The sequence below is a fragment of the Parasteatoda tepidariorum genome, chromosome X1 (assembly GCF_043381705.1).
Source record: "Parasteatoda tepidariorum isolate YZ-2023 chromosome X1, CAS_Ptep_4.0, whole genome shotgun sequence".
Lineage (NCBI taxonomy): Eukaryota > Metazoa > Arthropoda > Arachnida > Araneae > Theridiidae > Parasteatoda > Parasteatoda tepidariorum.
Genome location: NC_092214.1, coordinates 79,830,432 through 79,856,844, shown reverse-complemented (window position 1 = coordinate 79,856,844; position 26,413 = coordinate 79,830,432). Strand labels below are relative to the sequence as shown.

Below are 26,413 nucleotides of genomic sequence, written 5' to 3'. Positions count from 1 at the left end.
TTTTTTTCTCGACACATATGATTGACATCAAACTAAGCAACCATTAAATGTAATTTTCTCAGATCAGTGTTTCTTATAAATATATACATGCAGATTATAATATGGCTTGTAGCAGTTCTAATCTGTATTGTATTATGCATATTAGAACTGTTACAAACCTTTTCTTATAAATCAAAAGTTAATGCAATGTGTCCTATATTAGATTGATGGTTTTCAAAAATTTATGACAAGAAATCCGTTAAGGTAAAAAATATATTCTTGACGGAAATACATGTGACAGGTTTAGATTTTTATCCAGAGGTTTTGCTTTAGTTAATTTCCAGTTTTGAAAAATGTCCCCGCAGATAGTAAGCGAGTAAGACAAAGAAAAACAATTGAAATTCACATTTTTGAAAAACATTTTAAAGAGTGAAAATTCTATTACAAGTTTCTTGAAACATTGACCATCAGCCTCAATCACATGATGTAATGACCTGTCGTAATGTAATTTTAGCTATTATTCTTTATCTACTATCCACAGCGCCATCTATCGAGAGAAAAAATAAACTCGAGCAGAAAATTGGGAAGGAAATATTTGCCGTTACATTTCTTTCTTTCTTTTTTTTTAAAAAAACTTTTAATTATTTCTCTATTACTAATTTTTGATAACCATTAGTCTAACTTAAGACACTCTGTATGTTTAGAACAGGGAATCTTATAATATGAGGTTCAATATATGAGGTCTTGTAATATGAGGTTATATATCATATGAGACTTAAAATATCATATGAGGCTTATCATAAAAAGTTAAAAAATGGTCGTAGAGACCATTTTTAAACACTAGCTCCTAACTTTTATGTTTTAGGTTATTTTGACCTATAACATAAAGGTGAAATAACCATACGCAAAATTCAGTCACCTAACTTTCAGAGGAAACGAAGTCCTTCTTCTTGGGTGTGTGTTAAATGCGTACAAAAATAGAGGAATGTCAATTTGTAATTTTATTCGGTTTATCAATCTCAGTATTATAGATTGTTATTTTTCAGGCAGCTCTATTAAACGTATCCAACTTTTATTGAATTTGCTGTTTCTTGGAAAACAATATTAATTTATATTTAAACCCATAGAATGCCAGGCTGTTGATATAGAGATGTCACTGAAAAATAGGTACACTTTGTTTCGTAGAAATAAAAAATTGTGAACACTCATTAAAAAAAATTTTTTTTGAATAACACGATAAATAATTTAATATCCAAAAAGTTATGTTTTTTTGACTCACAGCTGCATAATAGTATATCTTTGGAAATGTGGTAAATTGTCATAAATTCTTTTACGATTGCTTAGTTAATAGTTTAAATGTTTGAAAGATTCTGTTGCAAACATTTTCCTTTAGCTTCCATTGCAAATAGTTTCTTTTAGTTTCCATTGCAAATATTTTCCTTTAGTTTCCATTGCAAATAATTTCTTTTAGTTTCCATTGCAAATATTTTCTTTTAGTTTCCATTGCAAATAGTTTCTTCTAGTTTATAATGTAAATATTTTCTTTTAGCTTCCCTTGCAAATATTTTCTTTTAAAAATAAACTCTTCACAAGACGGATTTCATAAACTGCTATAAAAACAGACCATAAAATAATTTAAAATATACTCTCTTTTTTGATTGAGTTGCATTAATTACGTACACTTTAGCTTCCGGAAATAAATAGAGACATGTAATTAGAATAAATGATACTTTTTTTAAAAGAAAATATCACACTTTTTAGCCAAAATAAATTACTCTAACAGAGTCAAATCGTTTCTTTACCAATTTGTCGTAGCTAGATATTACTTGAAAAACCAAACGCGTTATATGAGTTTTAAAAGCTTTTTTTAGTAACAAGTCGAAAGATAAAAAAATATCTTATCTTTCTCGAGTAATGAAATTCGAGTAGAAATATTTTAGATGAATTTGAAAGAAACTGTCACGTTAAATAAAGTTTAGAAATGGATTTTTACGAACTCTGATGGTATTTTTCCTTAAAAAGAAAAAATAAATTCTCTCAGAAAACGAGTAAAAATTGAAGTAGCTTTGGTATTTTGTTTCACTCTAATTTCAAAAAAGAAAACAGTTTATTTGTGTTATATTTCGACAGATTTCAACGAAGCATTAACTGATTGCCGCAATGATCTTGGTAAATGAAGATGAATAGATTTCACTTCTCCTTAGTGGAGTTAAAAAATGTTATTTTATGATATTTAACTAAATTTATGAGGAACTTATATCTCCGAGATTCAATTTAGTTGAAAGGTTTATGTTTTAGCTGTTATGAATGTATTTACAACTGAAACATTTTATATGTATATATAATTATTTAAATATGCTACGGGTATCCTAAAATCTGCAAGTTCTTAAAAAAATACATTGGTATAACAATTTGATATAGAGTTTTTTTAAAACAGGAAAATTGTTTTATTTGAAAACCTAATTATTATAATATTTTACTTTTGTTTATAATATTGAATAAAAAATTATAATAATCTGGCTGGTAACTACCTCAAATTTTAAACAAATAATCCCAAGAAACTGAATCGCAAAGATATCATTTGTTTAAAAACTTCATTCACTTCAGAGACATACAAATCGAAAATAACAGATGTTTCAAGCCTTAAGAAATAGTTGCCATTTTCAAAACTTGAGAGACATCAAAGAGAAGAAACAAAAGTGATTTGAAATATAAAATGTAAAGTTGCCAACGAAAAAATGGAAAATTAAAGGTGAGGAATCAGACTTGAAAATCACAGTAGCCGAGAGAGAAAAAATTATGAGGTAGGTAGGTACTTGATTTAAGGCGTACAAGCGTTGCAAAAAGGGTTATTGACGATGGTCTGGAAAACATCCCTGAGGATGATCCGAAGACATGCTATCGCAATTTTTGATCCTCTGCAGAGGGGATGGCTCCCCTGTTTTAGTGGCGCGATGACCTGCGCGAAGTCGAGTACTTTGCTGTAGATCAGTTTAAAGAGGACCGATTCCGTGCATCCTCGATCCCTACGCAGGCTGATCAAAGTGGTCATCCACTCTCTTACTGACCGCAGTCAGTGATGCTTGACTTCGGTGTTCTACTGGGAACCGTGTCTTTACGACCAGTCCACTGCGGGAAGAAAAAATTATGAAAAACAGAAAAGGAAAAATCGCAGTCATCGAGAGGGGCAAATCGGAGTAAAATGCATTTTCACGAGCTATGAAGAGGTGGTGAGGAACTAATGTCGTTAACAAGGGAACCATTAACAATTACTATAGTCGTTAGGAATTTCTTTTTCTGTTTTTCATCTTTTTATTCTCTCTAGGCGACTGAGGTCATTCTAGTTTTGTTCCTTACCTTTATTTTTCCATTTTTCATTGGCAAATTTACGTTTTGTATTTCAAATCACTTTTCTTTCTTCTCCTTCACGCCTGGTAAGTTTTTAAAATGGGAGTCTATTTCTGAACGCTTGAAACATGTTGACGCTAATTTCCGATTTGTAAGTTTTTGAAGGCGATGAAGTTTTTAAACAAGTATTACTTGAAATTTTATTCATCCGTTCTACTCCTAAGTAGAGGACATAATCAGATAAAAAATAAAATACTTTAATCATTTTGTACGAAAGTTAACTCATTTATCTACAGAATGAGGAGTTTAGAAACTTTTATCACCGATTGAGGAAAGCACTGACTGTGATTATGGTTATTAAGTTAAAATACTTTAGTTGGGGTTCAGAAATGTAGGGCCTTTTTTAAAGGCCTGTTTACACGGTTCAAGTTCTTGAATCCGAGAAATTGGAGGGATTTCTCTGTCCAAGAAATTGACTGATTCGTCGACACTATCCAAGTTCTTGAACGTCACTGATTGGTCACAAGAAAAACTTGCATTGTTCATATTCAACATTATAAAATAATACTGACATAAGTTTAAAATTACTAAATGAATTCACATAAAATCATAAAAGCACAAATAAATCGTAACAGATTATTTGAACTAAAATATATGAAAACAGACTACAAAATGACATAATCTGATGCCTGCTTGTTGACGTCACAAAACCTACGACGTTGATTGGTTAAGGGAGAAAAAACTTGGATGGAAAGCTCTACTATTGTCCAAGGACTTGGACCAAGTACTTGGATGATCGCTTACACAATCCAAGCTCAAAGCAAAGCAAGCTTCCATCAATATTAATTAATCTTAGTCCAAGAATTTGGATCGTCTAAAAAAGCCTTAAAAGTGAACTTGATTTGTGTTGTCATCTCTCAACAGAGCCACCAGGTACTTAAATAGAATGAAAGCTCTAGTAGGATACCCTGGGAAAGTGAAATTTTCGTAAAATCGGGTTATCACTTTTTAACTCAATTTAGTTTTATTTCTTCTCTTGAACTTAGAAGTCTTGAGAGAAGATTTCTTTGAAGTTCTATGCAGTTTTGAATTAATCCCGAAGAGTTTTTCCTTAATATAACAAAATGATAAATAATTCAATATTTATTTCAGCTTGACAGGTGAACAACTGTGTTCTACTAGGTTCGGATTATCCCTTTTTAACTCAATTTAAATTTATTTCTTCTCCTGAACTTAGAAGTTTTGAGGGAAGATTTCTTTAAGGTTCGGAAATAATCCCAAAGAGTTTTTCCTCAATATAACAAAATGATAAATAATTCGATATTTATTTCAGCTTGACAAGTGAACAACTGTGTTCTACTGCGAACCATTTAAAAAAATATTCAATAAGACTGACAGATTGAAATATAGGTTGCTTGTTAAAGTTACCATGTTTCGACCAACTTGGAGTCGATTCTGGTTGATTGATGTCTATGAAATTTCGTATGTATGACATATAAACCATGGGGGGAAAATCTACAAATAGTACATATTTTGTCCTATATATGGTGCTATCCATGTTTACGGAAAGACTCCTTTAAAAGATTTTAGTCCCAGTCAAAAAAACATGAAAGCATTTTGCATCTTTCCAAGAAGAAATAATGAGCGTTGCAGGTAACATTGTTATATCAGAAAGTAATTTGTCAGTTGAACTACGAAGATATTGATGTTTAAAGGGTTTACAAAACGGCCCATGGAAATATAGGCTCTAAAATTAATTGCTCAATTAAAAAGAATCTTAAAAATTGTAGTGTGCTGTGAGAAAGAGCGCGGAAACTATTTTCATAAGCAAAAAAGAAATCGCGTTAAAGGAAACATAACCCGTCAAGTTGTAATAATATATTTAAAATGTTTTCTTAGCATACGCGTTTTAAACATCTGCTTAATGAAAATGAAATACATAATAAAAAAATATATGATATGATCAAATAAAGCTTAACGTATCCAACTCGTGTTTTTTCGTTATAAGTGCCCTTTTTACACTTGTGGCCGAAGACGAGTTTTTTAATTTTTTTCCGATGTTTCATCTGACGTATATACCAAGTTTCATCAACACCTGTCAACTAAAATGGATCATGTGCAGGTCTAAACAGGGTAACTTTAATTTCCTTAAAAAAAAACAGTATATGGCTTCATTCAATACCAGATTTAAAAAATTTTTAAAACTATAAATTTATTCCTCAATTACATTTGTATAACTTCATATACATTAAACGTCAGATTAGAGAAAGATTAAACAGTTCAGCTAATATAAAATAGCCCCCGGTTAATAGCATCGACGAAATAATTTATTTCAGATGTCTCCAGTCTATGAATTGCGGTCAAGCCCGGATTTAGCAAAATAGTTTTCACACACCAGATTTGATCTTTCACATAGCAAAAGTGAGTACAGGGTGAATTTGTCTGATCGCGTAATCTGTGTCCTTATTTGTCCGAGAAGACCAGTACAGTTTTTGAATACCCATTTCGTCTCATCATTGCTGCGCAAGTCTTCATGTCTGAATAGAGCAGTTATCGTTATCCGGCTAGAAGAGAAACGGGACTTTCCCCGAAATATTGCTGTAGAGAGCGGCATTATCCAGAATGTCCACATACGCCTCAGAGTTTGTTTTAAACTACAAGAACTATAAAACAAAAGCCAAACCATGGAATACACCTCCACAATATGATACTTACTCATTTCTTTCGGTAGTTCTCCCGATATTTTTGGCCAGAAAGTGTAGAAGTTATTTTTTTATCATTAATGAGATTAGATATTTTTGTCATCAATAAGATAAGATATTTTTATCATCAATAAGATAAGATATTTTTGTCATCAATAAGATAATATATTTTTATCATCAATAAGATAAGATATTTTTATCATCAATAAGATAAGATATTTTTATCATTAATACGATAAGATATTTTTATCATTAATAAGATAAGATATTTTTATCATCAATAAGATATTTTTATCATTAATAAGATAAGATATCCTTATCATTAATAAGGTAATATATTTTTATCATCAATAAGATAAGATATTTTTATCATTAATACGATAAGATATTTTTATCATTAATAAGATTTTTATCATTAATAAGATATCTTGTTCAAATTTCCTTTAAGATCCAGTTATTAAAACTACTCGCAGGACGTGATCAATCTCAAAACAACCTTAAGTGTAAAGGAAGCAACTTCATACACCGTGATTATATATCTTATGAGGTATATTTCTTAACCTTTTCGGGACGGGCGAGTCATAAATGTAGTTGTACGGAATCAGAATCAGGATAGTAAAAAATTAAAGCGCTGTAGCTTAAGTTCGGGCATAGCTAATTATTGCCTTGACATATTTTTGCCTTCACATTAAATCTAACACATCCAATCCTTGTGTGTTAAAAGTGTAACTATACAATTTTTAACTCGAACTAAGTAGTGGTGAGTTAAATAAAGCAAACTATTACTACCCCGCCTACAAATAAACTGCTATAAAAATATTTTAGCTACCAGCTTTATCTTTTTTATCCAGATTATCGGCACCCTGAGAATGCATATATGACTCGCCCGTCTCGAAGAGGTTAAGGTTGCTTTTGTTACTAATCTCAAATCAACCTTATCACTTCGATACAACCTCAAATAAATCTCAAAAACACCTTGAATTTTTGTAAGGGTCGACACAATAATGCACATCCGATAATTGCAGATTAAGTCAAATGATCTTTAAAATGTTGAATGCGTTGTTGCTTGTAACATTATCGTTGCTATTTCCTTCTGGAAATTCAAGAATTAAAAAAAATGTGAGATACGCTTTAAAGAAAATAATTTTCTTTTCTTTGAAAACGAATTCCAATTGACTTATTCTAAGAACTCTTCTTTCCACACCTTTCAAGTAGTTTTTCACAACCTCGGGGAGCTTAAAGTTTTCGAAGCAAACAAATATTTTTTTCTCTTTAATAAGACGGATTTACTAGAGCATATCCTTCCAGTTAGAGCAGGAGAGGATTTTAGTTGAAAGACCACAATGAATCTCTTCGTTTCTATTGTTTCGGGGAGACCTAAAGAGGTATTAAATTACAGTTCATCCTAAACAATACCCTCCCTCAAACAGGAGGGTGGAAACGTGATTTTTCTCAACTTATCTCCACGTCTCGTTAAAAAGGATTTGACAAATTACGTTATTCCCCAAAAAAGTTCCAAAGCTGAGGAATAAAAGGGCATGAAAAATGTTAAGGGTTTCTGTTTTTAGAAAACTCAAGTATATCACCAATTTTGGACAAATTTTATGGCACCGAGTCTTTCATGAGATGCGGTGATAGGTTATGAAATTCCATTCATTAAACTATCTTCTTGGGCATGAAGACATCGATACATTATGCTGAAATATTTATCAAAATATTTGAGTATGTTTCGAAGTTATTAATTTCCTAGATTTTACTACGCATTTTCTTTCAAAGAAAACTACAAAGTAATGAAAAACAAGATGTGAGATATTTTTTTATAAAAGAATAACGCTTTTGATACTTTGTAACTTTTAACTTAATATTTATTAATTCTCTTAAAATGTGTTCGTGATATTGCGAAATACGCAAAAAGTATAATTAACATTAAGGGGCCAAAACTTTGGAGCGCTCTCCTGATCTAATTATTGGGATCATAGTTCCTAGATTGCCCCCTATATTTAGGGCATCAGAAATCCAAATTCGTCGAAAAAAAGGCATGTTAATTAAGATTTTCGTTTTATTTCGTAATTTAAAATATCGCCTGCATTTTTAATTAGTATATTTGAGGTCACCCCCTCAAGTCATTAAGAGTGAGCCCCAGAACGTGAAAATCCAATCACTAGATCAAAAGTTATTGAGGGTGGTCTGTTTTTTTTTTGGCACACTGTAAACCTTTAATGCTATCTAATTCCTATTTATGTTCTCTTATTTTCATTGGGAAAGGATAACTAAGTCTCATAATAATTTTTCCGAGTTGTAAAAGTTACTGAAAATAATATGTTGTTTCACTAAGCATGCAAGACTGCATAAAATTAAAAATGCATAAGTTATAATTGTAACAAATTCTAAGCATGTAATTAAATTAATAATAATGGTATGCTTAATAAACAATGTCTAAATTGATTCAAACGTTTTTCATTTCCTTAAGAAGGATTCAAAATATTTCAAGCTGTAAAATAAAGTAAATAACTGGTTGTTTTTAAAAAAAACTAAAACACTTTTTCAAATGGAAAGTTTTTCATTATATATCCTTTTTTTAAATGACCTTAATGTTTACTTTATTTATTTTCTAATAATCCTTAAAATATTTGTTTTCGAGAGTATAACTAGTTCGGGATGACAGTGATATCGCTTATTTTTCATAATAGTCATTGGGAAAAAATAATTAGTTTTATGCTAAGTGTTTTGAAAAATTTCGGAAATCTTTGAAATTCAAATTATTGAAAACTATATAGATGTATTTCAGGCATTGAAAATACGTAGTATTACTTTATCGAAACAAAGTTTTAAAATCTGTGTTTAGAAAAGTATAGTAAATCAGATTAGAGAAATCAATACTATAAATAAAGAAGTATAGTAAATCAGATTAATTTACTAATCAGATTAAAGGTTACATAATTAGGATAATTAGACACACTTTATAAAGTAGCCTAAAATATTTTAGCTAGCAGCAAATGACACAAATCAGGCTAATTGAGCGATGAATGATAGATATATTATCCTAAAAATATTCGAATTTATTACAATAAACCTAAAAAGAGTGGTTTACTGCAAAATTAATATAAGGGTTTGTAAACAGCCTGATTTTTTAATAAATTGCATGTTAAATACTGAAAAGTATTTTTAATAAAAAAAGCTTTATTAATACAGTCAAACCCTGCTATAGTGAACCTTCAATTTCAGTTTACCATAACCGGGACTTCACTATAACCGTTCCACAAACTATTTTAACCAAACTCTCCCACATTATTGAAATAAATGACTAATGAAATGAAATACAAAAATGACACGTAGTAACAAAAACGTGCTAACTTTTATTTTTTGTTACTATTCGTCTTGCGTACAAAGAAAATCTTTAGCTGATGAGCAATCCTCCACATCAGATATGGAAACACTTGAGATAATTTTTTCTGAATTTCCCGCTTTTTGAACCTGTCTGACCAGCCATTCGCGCACATAAGAGTAGTCTCATCAAATCGCTTAGCAAATTCATCGACTTTGATTTGAAGCATTTGTCCAGATCACGAAGGAAGATTGCGGCTTCTTTGAAAGCTAAACCAATTCAATAATGCAATTCAAGAAAAAATGCTCATTCCATGCCTTAGATGGTTTTAAAAATCAGTATATGTATTTATATTGAAGTAGAAATTTTACAATGATTTCAAAACAATAAAGAAAATAAATCAGGCAAAAAAAATATCCAACTTGCTCTCTCTTTTGGTTAACTCTATCCACAATAAATAACATTATACACAAGGCTTGGAAGCGAACATTTCGTTCACTATCCGTTTTTTGTGAGGAAAAAAATAAGCGTGCATATAAAATAAACCACAAATCAGTCCAACCATTAAATAACTTGTGGTCGAATAGAAAAAAAAAGGCTGAAAGGCGTTTTTACTAGGTGCAGATAAATGAATTGTTGTCATCTCTTGGTAGTTTCCCCCGATTGCATTATTTGATGAACAAACTGCTTTTAAAACGGAGATTTCGTGAGGCTGTTTTGATTGTTTGGAAACAGATATTAACATTTTGTTTTATTTTCAAAAGTTCTGCATTATTGGGTGATAAATAGAAAATCAAGTTTTGGAGTCTTAGATTAGGAATGAATAAGGCAATCACATAATGCATTTTATCGAGTATTTTTTTACCTCATGATTTTCTTTTTAAATGAAAGAATTTCTCTTAAAACGTGAAAACTTTTAGAATTATTTATAGCAAATATGGTGTCTTGCATTTTCTGATATACACTTCTAAAAACAATTAGGGGACATTATATTTATGTATCTAAACAGTAAATGAGGAAATGTTTTAGTGACTTATATTTGTATAATATGAAAGGAGAAAATATAGCAAGGATTTAATTTAAATAAAGCAGTGTTTATGGACAATATTCGTCGGTAAGCAAACAATTGCACCTTTCATTTTCATGATATTATATGCAAATTAACAAAAAATGTGATTTTTAAAACTAAAAGGAATTTCGATAAATGTTATGCTTTCCTCAAATTAAAACAATATCACACACTTATGAAGCATGAAATCAATTAAATTATCTAATAGGGACAGGGATATATAACAGAGACTAATTATATAATAGGGACTCTCATTTCTGCAAAATTTAGCATTCCTACTGCAGAATTGTTTCTTAGCATTCCCACTGCAGAATTGTATGTACTTTCATGCACAAATGCAGATTTTCTCCGCATACGGCGTACTCTGTAGATGATTATTTGCTTAGAGACAGATCATACACTGACATGCTTTTCAAGAGATTCAACCACGAAGGATGTGTTGCTCAAATTATTTCGTAAGCACTTGAGATGCTCTTATGACGATTTCTGAGTGTCAGTGTTTAAAGAATCATATCAGTGCTTTTCTGACAACTAAGCACAAATCATAGATCGCAAAGTATGGTGGAATTGTTTTCAAGTAGTTTCAGGGAAAACTCTAATTCAAAGAGTCCTCTGAATGTGATTTTACTCTTAAAAAACTTTTATAGTTCGGTTTTTTGAGATTTCCGGTTGAGATTTTCGGTTTTCGGACGATTGAGAACCTGTCACTTGATTCGATTCTGCTATCTACTGTTGCAAGACATTGTATTCAATGATACAAAGCACTCACCGCGTGTTGATTGTTTCACCGTTAGTGCTAAATGACGGTTTTAATTTTACGTTGTTGTTCGTGCAAATGTGAATCGTTTACTTTTCTTCCTTAGATATGTCCTACTTGCAAAAACTGATCAAATAGACTATAAGTAAAACTTTGTAACACTCCACTACAACGAATTACGTAAGCTATGTTACCAAACGATTGAGAACCTGTCACTCGATTCTGCTATCTACTGTTGCAATGACATTGTATTCAATGATACAAAGCACTCACCGCGTGTTGATTGTTTCACCGTTAGTGCTAAATGACGGTTTTAATTTTACGTTGTTGTTCGTGCAAATGCGAATCGTTTACTTTTCTTCCTTAGATATGTCCTACTTGCAAAAACTGATCCAATAGACTATAAGTAAAACTTTGTAACCCTCCACTACAACGGATTGCTTTAGCTCTGTTACCAAACGATTGAGGATCTGCCAGACGATTCAGCTAACTCATGTCGCTAAGACATTGTATTCAATGATACAAAACACTCAACGCGTGTTAATTCTTTCTCCAAATGGCAGTGTATTACTCGAATATTTCATTCAAATTTTAAATAGATGATAGAAAATATGAAGAAATTAGTAAGATAAAAAAGTTAGTCAGAAATTCATTTTAAAATTTTGCAGTGAGATTTCCCCACTTTAACCAAAAAATAGATCAAAAATTTTTAAAACAAAATATGTAAAAAAAGATGTTAAGAATACATACTAATAAAATTCACTAATAAAATTTGTTATACAGCAGGAAAAGAAACCGGAAAATTTATACGAGGGTTGCTATTTATATTTCTGGCCTTGGCAACAGTAAGTGTTGCTAGGCGACCGCAGACGATTTTAATCGAAAGTTTGATATTTTTAAAGATAAATTCAGCAGACGATTTACCATTATAGCTTCATTTGTGTTGTTGACAGTAAATTGAAAAGTTCTTCTCTTTCAAAAAATGGAATTGAATCGTGAACATTTTCGTGCCATTATTTTTCATAACTTTCGACGTGGATTGTCAAGACAAGAGTGCTTCGATGAACTTAATTCTTTATTCAGCGATAAAGCGCCATCCTACAGCACTGTAAAAAATTGGTATAACGAATTTAATCGTGGTCGATGTTCGATCCAGGACGAATCCCGTGCAGGTCGTCCAAAATCCGTTGTTGTGCCAGAAAAGATCGATGCTGTGCGTGAACTGATAAAGCAAGATCGTCATGTGACATACCGTGAGATAGAGGCGTCTTTGGACATTAGTATGACTAGCATCAATAAAATATTGCATGAACATTTGAGCGTAAAAAAAATTTGTTCGCGTTGGATCCCGCATAATCTGACAAACGCTCAAAAAAAGGCTCGTGTCGATTGGTGCAAGGAAATGTTGGAAAAATACGTTCAAGGTACATCAAAGGCTGTGTATAACATCTACACAGGTGACGAATCATGGATCTATGCATATGAGCCGGAAACAAAACAGCAATCAACTGTATGGGTCTTCCAAGACGAGGCAAAACCAACAAAAGTTGTTCGAGGAAGAAGCACATCGAAACAAATGATTGCCTGTTTCTTCGGCATTAACGGTCATGTGGCAACAGTGGCGTTAGAGCAACGCAGGACGGTCAATTCTGAATGGTACACGACCATTTGTTTGCCAGAAGTCATCGGAGAAATTCGAAAAAAGCAGAAGAACAGGCGAATCATTCTTCATCATGACAATGCGAGTTCTCACACATCGACTCAAACAGAGGCAATTCTGACGGAGCGAAAGATCGAACTGATGGGTCATCCGCCGTACAGCCCTGATTTGGCACCCAATGACTTCTTCTTATTCCCACACATCAAAAATAAATTACGTGGACAACGATTTTCGACCCCCGAAGAAGCGGTTGATGCATTCAAAAAGCATGTTTTGAAGTTACCTCAATCGGACAGGAAAAAGTGCTTTGAAAATTGGTTCAAACGCATGCAAAAGTGTATTGATCATCATGGAGAATATTTTGAAAAACAATAAAACCAATTTCGATCCTACATATTTGTTTTTTCATTATTAGGCCAGAAATATAAATAGCAACTCTCGGATCTGCACTTTTTTTCCGGTTGATGCTATATTTTTTTCTTCATTACCTTGTGGACATTACAAAATAAAAATAATAATATTGCTCTCAAGAATAGTTATTGTATATTTAAGAAAAATGAAATTCAATTAGAAGCAATTCGTTATTTATTTCTCATTCAAACCTTTTTATTTAGAAAATTTATTTACCAAGGAATAGTTCAAAATTTTCGTAAAAAAAGATCTATTTTAGAGAAATAATGCTAAATTTATTCACAAAAATTACGTTATTTAAGAAATTTGAAGCTTAAAAGTTATAAATTAAAAATAGTAATTCTGTTTTTAAAAAAAAGATTTTATGAAGGGATCGCCTTAAAAGCTATTGTGAATGTCCTTCCTTTTGACGATAAAAAATTTACAAAGTTTCCAGTCAGCGAATTCAAATTTCTTCTAAAATGACTTGTTTCGAATTAGATTAATTTTTTAATATACTAGAAAAATAATAGCTTTTTTTTCAATACTGGCTTAAATAGCAATGCATTCACAAATGAAATTAATACCAATGTTTTTTTTTTTAACCTAAATAATTTCTTATTTTTTCTTTTCTTTGGAGGAAAACGCTTTTATAATGCTTTTCAATATGAAATTAGACTAGCTACTTTTATTACTAAAATGTTTTGTTAGTATATAATATTTTTTAATTAGGAAATATTTCGTTTATAATATTGATTTCTGAATTTTTTACCTGACATTCTTTATTTTCATAGTCTGAAGTTGATACGGAAAAAAATGTCGAGGAATGAATTAAACCTTGGCCTAATTTTAGTCCGTAGGAAATATTTGGTTTATAAAATTGATTTCTTAAATTTTTCAATGATATTCTTTATTTTTGTAGTCTGAAGTTGGTAAGAAAAGCATTCTATTGAAAGTATCATCACAGTAATCCTTTTCATGTAAACTAAATCTAAATTATGTTGCCATTGAATGATTATCGCTGCTTTAAAAAAATGAATCTAAATATGGACTTAAAAAGAGCATATCATTCATTATTGATGGCATAATGATGACTTAAACATACTTTTTGGGCAAGCATTCAAATTGGCTTACGCTAAATGACATGTAATTAGACTCTTTCCAAAAGATTTGAGAAAATGGGTAATTTTTTATGCTACTAAAGTTTGGCTTAGGTTAGTCAACATAACATAGCTTTATGTACAGCTATTTGAATAAACTAAGAGTTATAAAAATTATTGCTTATGTATAGATTATTTCTGGAATTTAGTGTTATTAGGAATATAAAAAAAAAGAAAATTGATACATTCAAATATGTAATTTTTTAAAATAACTGAGCACTTATGCTACTTTTATACTAATGAAGTAATTTTACTGATTTTTTAACTTTTTTAAAATTAATTTTAGCTGATACGTCGGGTTTTTTTTACTGACACAATAAAAGTTTTCATATCTGTTATCTCAACTGCTATTATGTTTTACATATTCTAGACATAGCTACCTCGGGAATAACATTAATATTATTAACGATAAACTTTAATTTTAAATAGAAAATCCAGTAAAAATGTATGGTTAATGTTTATTACCAAGTTTTTCATAGCTGTTATTTGATAGATAACTAAACTCAGTGATTGTGACAGCCCATGAAGAGCAAAAGCTTTCCGTGCTCATCACAATTTTCTTTATCTTGGACTCTTGGGTTTAAGAGAACGTCTTACCACGGAAGAAAATTTTCGTCACAAATTCTTTTTCTACTTTATTACTAATTTGAAATTTAAAAGAAAGTAAGCATTTCTATATCTTTTCAAAAGTTATTTGTATCACTCGTTGTTAACTTTGCATCACTCGTTGTTAACATTGCTTCCTGTTCTTTCTAGTGACTTATTCTCAAAACTGCATATATTGAACTGAAAGGAATATTTTCTTTATAACTGGATCTAGTAAACCTAAAACTTTGCGTAAACCACTTAAAAAATAAATAAATAAAAAAACTGGCCACTCTGAACAACTTTTGATCTAATCAGATCTTCATGTTCCAAAATTCTGTTCTAAATTTTATGGTCTGAAGAGGTGACCTCAAATATGATATTTTCAGACTCAAAAACGTATTTTCTCTGAACCTTTTTGTCGACGGATTGCTGAACCCAAAAATATAGTGTGTAGTCGTAATCTGGAAAATTTGTTCCCAATAGTTTGGTCAGGAGAGTGGTCCAAAATGAATCTTAATTTTATCTCAACACTTTTTAAGAGAATTTAAATATTTTGCATACAATGAGTTTGACTAAAGATAATCAAAATAAACTTTTAGTAAATATTTTTTATTGCTTTATTTAATGAAAGTCGAAAATTTCTTTTATTGTAAGGTATGCAATTTTTTTTTACATAATTTTGAAAAATGCAATTTTACATGGGGAATTTGAGCGAAATCGGTTGAATAGTTCTTGAGAAATCAAATTTTAAAAATACGACTTTTTAAAAATTCGAACATATTTATATTTTTACAACAATTTAAAAGAATGATTGCTCACATTTATTCGTAATAATTTTTGAAATTGGAAAGCATTTTTAGCGTCTTTTCGAATTTCCACGTGTGATACCACAAAAAAAAGTTTCTAAAAATATTCTTACAAAATTTTTTTTTAAAAAATGCTATCGTTAAATTAATGAAAATAAACATTTACGAGAAGAAATTTGAAGCTTGCGTGAATCATCAGTTTTTAAAAATAGTTTCCTAAAAATAATTTTTTTTAACATTATTGGTATACACAGATTCTGCTGCGTGTTCCCTTTAATATTTTTTCACTACAAACCACCTCATTTAATGACCAGTTACTTCTTAAAGTGACCACTAAGATTTTCAAAATATCGTAAACTAAGAAGAAATGTAATACATCAAAGAATAATTGGTTTAATCAATAAGATGTTCGTACTTGAAAATATATGCCTCTAACAAAGAACAACACTTTTAAGTGCATTGAAAACTTAATTAGAAGCAAATGTCACATCATGTTTAAAAATAAAGACCAAGATAAAGTCATACTTATGCAAAAAAAAAAAAGAAAAAAAAAAATTATTTTTTTTCCAAAAAAGAGAAATAATTAAGTCTCACAAAATACATCGTTATAAAAAAAATTTAAGCTTGACTGAAAATTAGTAAACATTTTTCAAAAATATTATGGTTCACATTTGTCCAAATTTGACCAAGAAATTTATAAAATTAAACTTATAATTACTATTTTTCGGCATAACATAATTTCTTCGTCTTTTCTTTCCTGTTTACTTTCAAATTTCTTATCACACAAAATGTCCAAATAAATTAATTTCTGGACTCTCTATATACGTACTCTTAAAAAGAAAAAAATAATAATAAAGATAGAAATTTAAAATATTGGTTTAAAGGATTCTACTAGCAATAAATGCTTTTCCCTAAAGAAAAGTTGGTCTAGTAAATAAATTTTAAAACACTAATATGTTTACCACAAAATTATAAAAAACGAAAAAAGAATGATTATTTTTATTTGAATGGCTTATTGTGCACTAAAAGGTAAAAAAAAAAAAACAAATGTAATTCACTAATATCGTTGATAGCGTTTTGTTCAAGCTTAGACCACGAGTAATAAAAATATTTCTTTTTATTGAAGGCAAAAATAGTTCAGAAAAAAATATTTTTAGGATAAACGAATACGTTGATCATACGAGTAAAAAATGTAAGCAAAAAATATTGAAAAGTTTATTGTACACGCCACGTTGAAAGGTAAAAAATCTGCATTAAGCTAAAACAGCTTGTTTCGTTCAAGCTGAGACAAAAAAATAATAAAAGCATTTTTTACTAGAAGAAAAAATTGTACAGTAAAATAAGTTTTTTTAGACAAATGAATCTGTTGGTTGTAAAATAATTAAAAGAACTCGGTTGAAAAGCTTATTGTGCAAGTCATATTAAAAGGTAAAAAAAAAAAAAGAAAAAACCTGTATTTTGATAAAACAGCTAATTGTGCTTCGTGCAAGCTAAGACAGCAAATAATGAAAACATTTTTCTCTAAAGAAAAATGAGTTCAGCAAAAAAAAAAATGTTTTAACGAAAGACTGGAATAAATTATCTTCAATTGAAGAGCTTATTGTGCAAGTCACATTAAAAGACATGAAAATATTGTTTCGAAAAATTATTAACTACGATATAAATATTTTATTGATGTAATTTAATTTGGTAACTTTTCTTGATATTTGAGTAGGTTTTCTTTTTGTGTCAATAAGCATATATGTGTAGAAACTAAACCAAAGAAACTATTACTTATAGACTTACTGATCTTAGAATTTTTTTTGAATAAAACTTACAGTTTGTTGAATGAGTTTTTAACAAATAAGCAGTGACACACCAAATCGAAGAATGTTTATTTTTTTTCTTTATCTTGTTAGAACATTGATTTTTCTATTTAAAAGGCTTAAGTAAGCATAAGATTTAATCTCCTCCTAGAAAATTCTTTTTTTAACCTTAATTTATGAATACTTACCCCCAAATAATTTATAAGTTATGCCTCTCTTCCAAGTAGTTCTGTCAATAACAAAATAGCATTTCAATGAAATATTTGTATAACTTGTCCAGTCTTTTATGTGATACTCATTGGCCAATGTAATCTCATAAGTAGAATTCCGAAGTGTAACTATTCGATCAAATGGAACATTTGTTAGTTGAGTATCTTCGTTATAAACTCCACATTCTGCTGAGGGTTTTGGAAACAGGCCTACACAGTGCATGCGAATAGTATCTGTGCATGTGTCTAAATCCAAGTTCATGCTCCAAACATTTTTTTGGCAAGCATCTGCAAAATTTTAATACAAGTGCATTATTACACAAAAAATAGTATTTGTCATACGAATACAAGGAAAAAAATCATTGCTTGTCGAGGCAGCTATTCAGGTGTGTATATAGATAGGTAAAAATTAAAAATTTTATTTTTTGCATCAAAAATCATATGTTCTAAAATATTAGTCTCATCTTAAGTCTTACTCGATTTAGCATAAAGAAATAATATCGGAAAGAATACATTATTTGTTTAAATATTAGTATTTTATCTCCTCTTTTTATTCTTTTACCTTTCAAACTAAACCAGCAATAGGATTTCTGGGAATTTTTATGCGAGGACCTCTGCAAAGTAATCCTTAACGAATCCCTGTTGGTTATTTTGTATGTCCCGCGTTTTTTTGGATTATTCTGACTATACTATATTGAAATGACAACCTCATATCAGGCATACAAAAGAGCATGTTAAGTTAGGAAATTTATGACTATTCATTAATTTTCATGTTTTGAAAAAATCCTTAAATAAATTATGCTCGGTCAATTTGTGCCCCTTTTCTTTTAACACTTCACGACTTGTATATCATAAAAATGTCCGATAAATTGGTGTTAAAATAATATATGTGTAGTATGGTGATAAATTGGTGTTATAATAATATATATGTTACCGGCAAAGTATGAAATCCGCCATTGTATAGAATGACTAGGCATTGCATAGAATGCCTAAAATTAGCCGGCAAAGTATGAAATGGTTTATATTTCACACATTTCCTAGACATTCTATAGATTGCCAAAAGAGAAACCGGCAAAGTATAAAATACATCTCCGATTCGTTTCAAATATCACTTGGCAAGGCTCGTGACTTTTAACGCGTGGCTCGTGACTTTTTGACTAATAACAAAAATTATTTTTTTACTGTGCTACATGGAAATGGAGGAATTAAACGAAATTTACATGGAAAAACTTAATGAAATGTAATTCAAAATGTCATTCAAGCCTGCCAGGTTGCAACAAGTAGGTTAATTTATTATTTTTTATAGGAAAATTTTGTTTCCCTTAATAACAAACGTTTAAATTTTGTTTTGCATAACTTTTTGATTTTCTTTCCACATTTTGAATAAATGTTTTTCAATGGCACTCTCAGTACTTTTTCAGAATAAAATTTTTATTTTTGAGAAATGCATGTTACTGTGAATGACCGAAATCGATAGTTTTACATTTATTCGATATTTTAATACTTACTGACGATAGATTAGAAGAAACATCAATGTAAGGTATACCGGGCAAATGTATACCGGGCAGTGGCACTTGACCTTAAAAAAAACATCAGTGTAGGGAATACCGGGCAAATGTATACCGGGCAGTGGCACTTAACCTTAAAAAAACATCAGTGTAAGATATACCGGGCAAATGTATATCGGGCAATGGCACTTAACTAGAACTAGTAAGACCGGACCTTTGGTAAATGTCCGAAATATATGCTAGGTCTAGTTAAGCGCCATTGCCCGGTATACCTTACACTGATGTTTTTTTTAAAGGTCAAGTGCCATTGTCCGGTGCACCCTACACTGATGTTTTTTAAGGTTAAGGGTCACTGTCCGGTATACACTTGTCCGATACTCCAAACACTGATGTTTTTCTAATCTATCGTCAGTAAGTATTAAAATATCGAATAAATGTAATTATATCCAAGAATAAATTAATATCAAATCGGATGTAATGAATATTTCGGACATTCACCAAAGCGACTATGTGATTGTCAACATTCACCGGTGAAAGTCAACAACCACCGATTTTGCTCATTCACAGTAACGTGCACATCATTTACATAATAACCTCATCAGGACGTTTATTTCATACTTTGCCTAAATAGCATCCGGCATTGTATAGAATGCATAGGCATTTTATAAAATGCCTAGGCAAAGTATGTAATACTTCTCACATTTCATACTTTGACTAAAAATGTCAGGCATTCTATACAATGCCTAGTCATTCTATACAATGCCGGCGTTTCATACTTTGCCGGTAACATATATGTTAAAATAATATGAAGAAAAATGTATTGTGCAATGGAAACTATATTTGTTATATACCTCTTTCGAAGGCATTTTTATCATATGAAATAACCCTCTTTAGCGAATTATTATTACAAGGGAAAAAAAAAAGAATTGGCTAACAGGGTAAGGAAACATGATTGAACGAGATTACCAAATAAAAGTAGGAAATAAGAAAATGTGGATGGGGTTAATTTCAAGTATTAAGAAATATATTTTCTTTTAGTTTTAATATCTTACAATATCTGAGGTTTTCACCATACTCACTTTTCTCACAATTTTTTCTCTTTTCTTACTACTTTTGTTTGATTATATCGTGCTCCCTACACTATATCAATGCACATTTTTCTTCCTCTTACTTGTTTGTTATTTATTTTAAATACCTGGCCTTCTTTCTTTCATACTATGTTTTTACACATAATGAAATTATGATTTAAAGATTTATATTATTTATACTATAATAAAATTATAAACATTTTTAATATGTAATCAGAATTTTTATCCTACACAATTACAATTTTTAATTTAAACTTCTTGTTACACATGCGTAATCATTTCGAAATTACTAATTAAAAAATATTTTTTAAGGAATATTTGCTTTTCAAATATTATTCGGTGAATCATTTCTTTAATTTATTATTACTTAATTGTTCGCTGTTTTAATTAAGATAAGAATGCTTATTTCTCAGTTGAAATAAATTATTCTTTTTTAGTTACGCATTCTGAAATGTCTAAAAAAATGATATCAAATAGTTTTTTTATCGCTTTTATGGAAAAAAAAACTTGTTTTTCTCCAAATATGTTTTTAAAAAATTGCACTTCCATTACTAAAGAAAAATAAACAAATATTTTAACTCAGCTATTGAGTCACTTTGCCTATAGAAAACTTTGTGCATAATTTTATTCCTTAAAATAAATGTATTAATAACTCTTTGCACTCAGATTTCTCCACGGAGGCACCATCAACAGTCACCACTTTAAAATTAAGAAATTTTATACCTTAATAATGAGTAACCACATTATTTTAAAAATTGTATAATAATACTATATTGTGTATTGTAAATGCTATAGTGCTGATATTAGATCAAACAGCTTTTAAAAAAACTCCGAGTGCATATATAGCACAGCATAGATTAATCCATTAATGTCCAGTCATAAAAAGTGGTTTATGTATCGTAGGAGCTTTGTTTACGTCGCACTAGAGTTGTGCCATGGGCTATTGGCGATGTCCTGGGAAAAGTCTCTGAGAAGGATGTTTCGAAGACATGCCATCATAATTTTGATCCTCTACAGTGTGGATGGCTCTCCCCTATTTGGCAGCCCGACGATCTGAGCGCGAAGTAGAGCACTTTATTGTAGAACAGTTTAAAGAGGATACCGCTGTTCCTACGCAAGTTCTACAAAGTAGTCACCCTCTCGCTTACTGACGGCAGCCAGAAATGTTACACTTTTGTGTTCTACTGGGAACCGTGTCTTAACAATCAGTTCACTGTGAATGGTCTATGTATGGAAAACAGATATATGATTAAAAAAAAATTAAGTGGCGGTACGAAATTTGTTCAAAATATATGTACTGTTGTGCTATCAATTAGTTCTAAAAATCTGTTGATTGACAATCATGATTATTTGGATTAATAATTTAGATTCAGATTTATTTTGTTTTTACGAAATAAATCTTAATAACAAAACACTTACGCAACCACATTTTTCTATTTTAGAAAATGGAACCGCCTTTTTAAAAGTAAGATCAGCACAAAATGGTTAAAATGCCATAGATATTGAAAATATTAATGAACTAATACAAAAATACACTAGTTTTAAAATAGAATTTTAGGCCATATTTTAGACATTTCGAATAACCTACTTTTTAGCCAAAACACATTTAGCTATTTTGTCATGGAATAAATAAACGAAAATATACCATAGTGATAAGCTTCTACATCATGTTGATTTTTAGCTCAAAAAGTTCTATCTAGAGACCTTTTTCTTAAAAAAAATGAGCAATTTATCATATATAGTGTGCATCTGAAATGCTTGACAATGAAACGGAAGAAATGATGAATACTCCAAAGTAAGTCCTTTCAAATGCAGTTATCCTTTTTTAAAAAGAATATTTCAAATGAACTTTTTCAGATCTACGTTGCATTTGATTTCAAGAATAATTTGTTGGGAAGAAAAAAGTGAAAATAAATAGTGTGTATTTAGTTAAAAGTTTAGATGTTTTACAAATATATTATAAAACTCAGCTGGTTTAAAAAGTGTTTTTTAATTTTTAAGTTTGATGAGATAAGAATAAAATAAGTGTTAAGAGAGGCCCAATTATGAAAAGCTTAAGTAAAAAAGCACTTGATAGTCTAATAACATAAAGATTTGTTTAGTTTACTGATGGGGAAACAATTATTGAATAATGCCTAGTAAAAAAGTATTTCTTAGGTTGATATTGTCATATTAAGTTTCGGTAAGTGATTAAAGATTAATATTAGCTATTAATATCCAAGTAGTAAATAAAGTTTAATTTTGTCTTCTATAACTTGAAAAAAGTCGAAGCACACATTGTGTTCCCCACAGTTTTAGAACACTCCAAAGATTCGAATAAAAAAAAGATTTTTTTCTTATTTTAAGTATATTGAAGTTTTTTGTATTGATGATATTACGTAAAATTACGGCAATCCAGACTGCACGAAATATTAATTGTTTATCTCGTTTTAGTGTTAGTTGGCACTAGAGGGGAATTGACAAGGATGAATCTCCAAATGAATAATTATTTGAAGAGGCAGGAGTTCTAATACAGCAATATAACACCTGGTTCATAGATCGTAGCAGAAATATCTTTTTGGTTGCATTGAACAACTTAAACTTATTTAGCGAAAGTTAAAAGAATAAATTATTGGGAAAAAAAACTAAGTAACGCTTTTTTAATTTAAATCTGAATTTTTAAATATATGCAGGTTATTGCAATATTTGTTCAAGTGAAACAAGCGAGCTAAGAGAATTGCAATGGCAGCTCTAAGGGTAGGCGTGAAATCTTCAAGAGGCCAATATGATGTCATCTTATGTCAATCAAACTTCCATAATAGTCCTTTTTTCGAACAATAGAGAGTTTATCCCTGTTTGATATCCTGATACGGACACAGAGGAGCACTGTCACTAGTTTGCGTATAGAGATATGTTCTTGCAACCCAGTCGTTGCTTTTTTAAGAGTTCAGTTGTGATTCAGAGTGCTTGGGACTATCTGGACAGGAAAGTTTCTGCTTTAAAACCTTTTCAAGAGTCTTAACTATAGTTTGTTCACCAAGAGTTGGCACTTGGCTCCATCACGTGGTATCCGACGATAATATTTCGCTATTTTTAGGAGAAGGATGTGAAGAATCTTGAACAAGGTTGCTATTTGGTGACAAAAATATTTATTTAGCAATCTTTATGTGCATTTTTTAACATTAGATATTTCTCTCTTTTGATTGAATAATTTCTCCTTTTTGAAACATTTTGCTGCTATATACATAATTAGCTAGAATAACGAAAGGTATAACAGCAGATGACAAAGAGAAGAGATAGAAAAATAATTCTTTGTTTTCGTTTGGCGCGCATTAAGGGTTCTCTCAATTTCAAGGCCGGAGACGTCTCTCCACTTACTCCCGCTCTGAAATGAACTCTTCGTCTGAGGAGGTGGAGCCAAGTGTCAACTCCTGGTGAACGAACTATACTTGCATTATCTCAGCTTTGCATTTCGCTAAGCGACTTCTTAATTAGGAGCTTGAAATGTCAATGCTACCAATGTATTTCTGTTGGAGAACTAGAACCCATTCTCGTAATGTTTCATGAACTCTTTTTCATAAAAAACTATGATTCTTCTCTTTGAAAAGAATTTTCCGATTTTTTTTTGTTTGTAATTTTTTAAATTTATTATAACTCTTGCGTGGCAATCTAGAAATGACTATTTGGTGCACTTTCAATGCTAATTTTTAGTTTCTATGTTAATTTATTATCAAATTAGGCGCAGTGAGGTTGTACTTTAATTTTCAAGGAGCAATGTAATTAAAATAATGGAATAATGAATAAAAAAACAAAGTATTAAACTAGACAAAAAGTTACAAAAAAAAAGAACAAAGTTATCGAAAATGAACTGGAATGAAGCAGGGAATGGAGCTCTCTGGAATGCAAGAAAAAAGTTAAAACTTAGAATGTAAAATTTATTTAATAAAGAAACTTAAAAAATGTAATTTTAACTACTTTACCGTTAAAAACGGCAAAATGTTTAAGGGATGTTGCGTTAAACATTGAAGTGACTCGTCTTAAACCTCATATCACTTCAGCCACCTCAAACTTCGTAATCTTAAGATGCATCTGAAACATCTGTCATAATAAATACTATTCAGATTGATTTCTCTGAACACAGTTTTCTGACAGAGTATGACAAACACACTCCACTAAAATATATATGACCCCTAATATTCGATAGAAGCTCGAACATCAATATCCCAAACTATTCTGAAGATATGATTGCAGAATTTTTATTAAGAATATCTCTATATTACAGTTTTATTTGGAAGGAATATAAAAATTTAAACTCAAAATGATCCAAGAAAAATATGTAACGTGATAAGAACTACCATAAAATAAATGCTAAAAGAACAGTAGTTTTATTATAAATACAAGTAGTAGTTTTATTATTTTTATTAGTTTTATTGACAATTGCTATCATATCATTATTCCCGGTATAACGTTTGATTTTGCGCCCAGTTACTTTTTCTTATAAAACGCAACAAATGTTTTTTTTATTTATGTCCAGTTACAATAAGGCAAAATAGGATTTTAAATTCGAAGACAAATTGATTGACTTAAAATCAGTTTGCTTTTTTTAAATTGCCCCTTTATGATATAGTAATTAAAGCAGTTAATTTAATTGCTTACCAATAATAACTAATTAGAAATGAATATGATAATTAGATCAAAAACTATTCCTGATGTAAAATCGTTTTATTTTTCGTTCCGTAGCATTATAAAGCGCGACTAATATTTCTTATTTATACCAAGTGATATTAAAGCAAAATAAGATTTTAGATTAGAAGAAGAGTACAATTATTTTTTAAATGAACCCTGCTATGAGATAATAAAAAAGGTAGTTATTTTAATTGCTTACCTACAATTACAATCAATTGGAAATCAGTATAAGCAGACATTTCATTAGTTTGAACGATGCATCGATATTTTCCTTCCATGTCCATATGAGCTTGTCTAATGACAATGACACTAGGGTCGGTGTTTGAGATGTCAGTTCTTCCAAAAAAAATCTCCTTTCCTACAGGTCTACGATTGGGTCTCCACACGTATACTTCTACACTTTCCTCAGATCCCCTCTTCTTGTATTCCCAACGGACAGACGATACAGTTTCATCTGGCGCTGTCTGGTAATTGCAATGCAGTGATGCAGCTTCTCCCTGAAGAGCATAATCTGTTCGATTTGATTCTGTCATTAAGGTGATGTTCGAGACTATAACACATGATGTACCTGAAACAATGGCTCTTTTAATTGATACATCAAGAGTAATGGACGGAAATTAAGATCTCTGATATTATCCAGCTTTGCTGTTTTTACAAATGAAGCATTTCATGAGGAGGCAATTTGGAATTTATTTTTACTATTATAAAATACAATCAAGATTTTCTCTCTATATTGCCCCCATCCACTCGATCAAATCAAGATGTTAATTTTAAAAAATTAAATCTTGATGCATGAAATTAGCTTTTGTTCCTTTTTTGATTCCCTGTAACAACTGGAATTTTAACAATGCATTCTTTTGGATTACACTACAGATTTAGATTTTATTAATATATATATATATATATTTGGAATAGGGNTATATATATATATATATATAGCAAAATAAATAAATACGAAAAACACGAAAAACATTAAGAAAAACAATAAGTGTCATTTATTGCGCATAAGCTGCAAGTAAATGAAACTCACAAGATAAATTCAAAATGAAGATAAAAAAAATGTAAATTACAGACATATGAAAAAAGGGGGAAAAAGAAAAATAATAATAATAAAATAACAAACAACTGGGGGAAGAAAAAAAAATCTTTTCATCAGCCCACACGATTTTTTGCGAATATAATCGTGTGGGCTGATGAAAAGATTATATATTTTATTTTCCGGATTTTTTAAAAAATTTTATTCTTTTTTTTGGATTTTATTTTAACTATTTTTTTAATTTTTTTATCCCCCAGTTATTTGTTATTTTTTTAATTTTTGTTTTTCTTTTTCCCCCTTTTTCATATGTCTGTAATT

General features: G+C 30.1%; 1 protein-coding gene across 1 annotated transcript in view; it reads right to left on the bottom strand.

The window, feature by feature from the left end:
- The window catches only part of LOC107455558 (uncharacterized), a 254,805-nt gene that overhangs the window by 17,732 nt on the left and 210,660 nt on the right, over positions 1-26,413 (bottom strand). Inside the window, exons 2-3 of the mRNA XM_016073175.3 lie at positions 25,259-25,627; positions 17,778-18,086 (exon numbers count right to left, since the gene is read on the bottom strand). Coding sequence (XP_015928661.1) covers positions 17,778-18,086; positions 25,259-25,627 — 678 coding nt within the window. The remainder of the gene's footprint in view (positions 1-17,777; positions 18,087-25,258; positions 25,628-26,413) is intronic.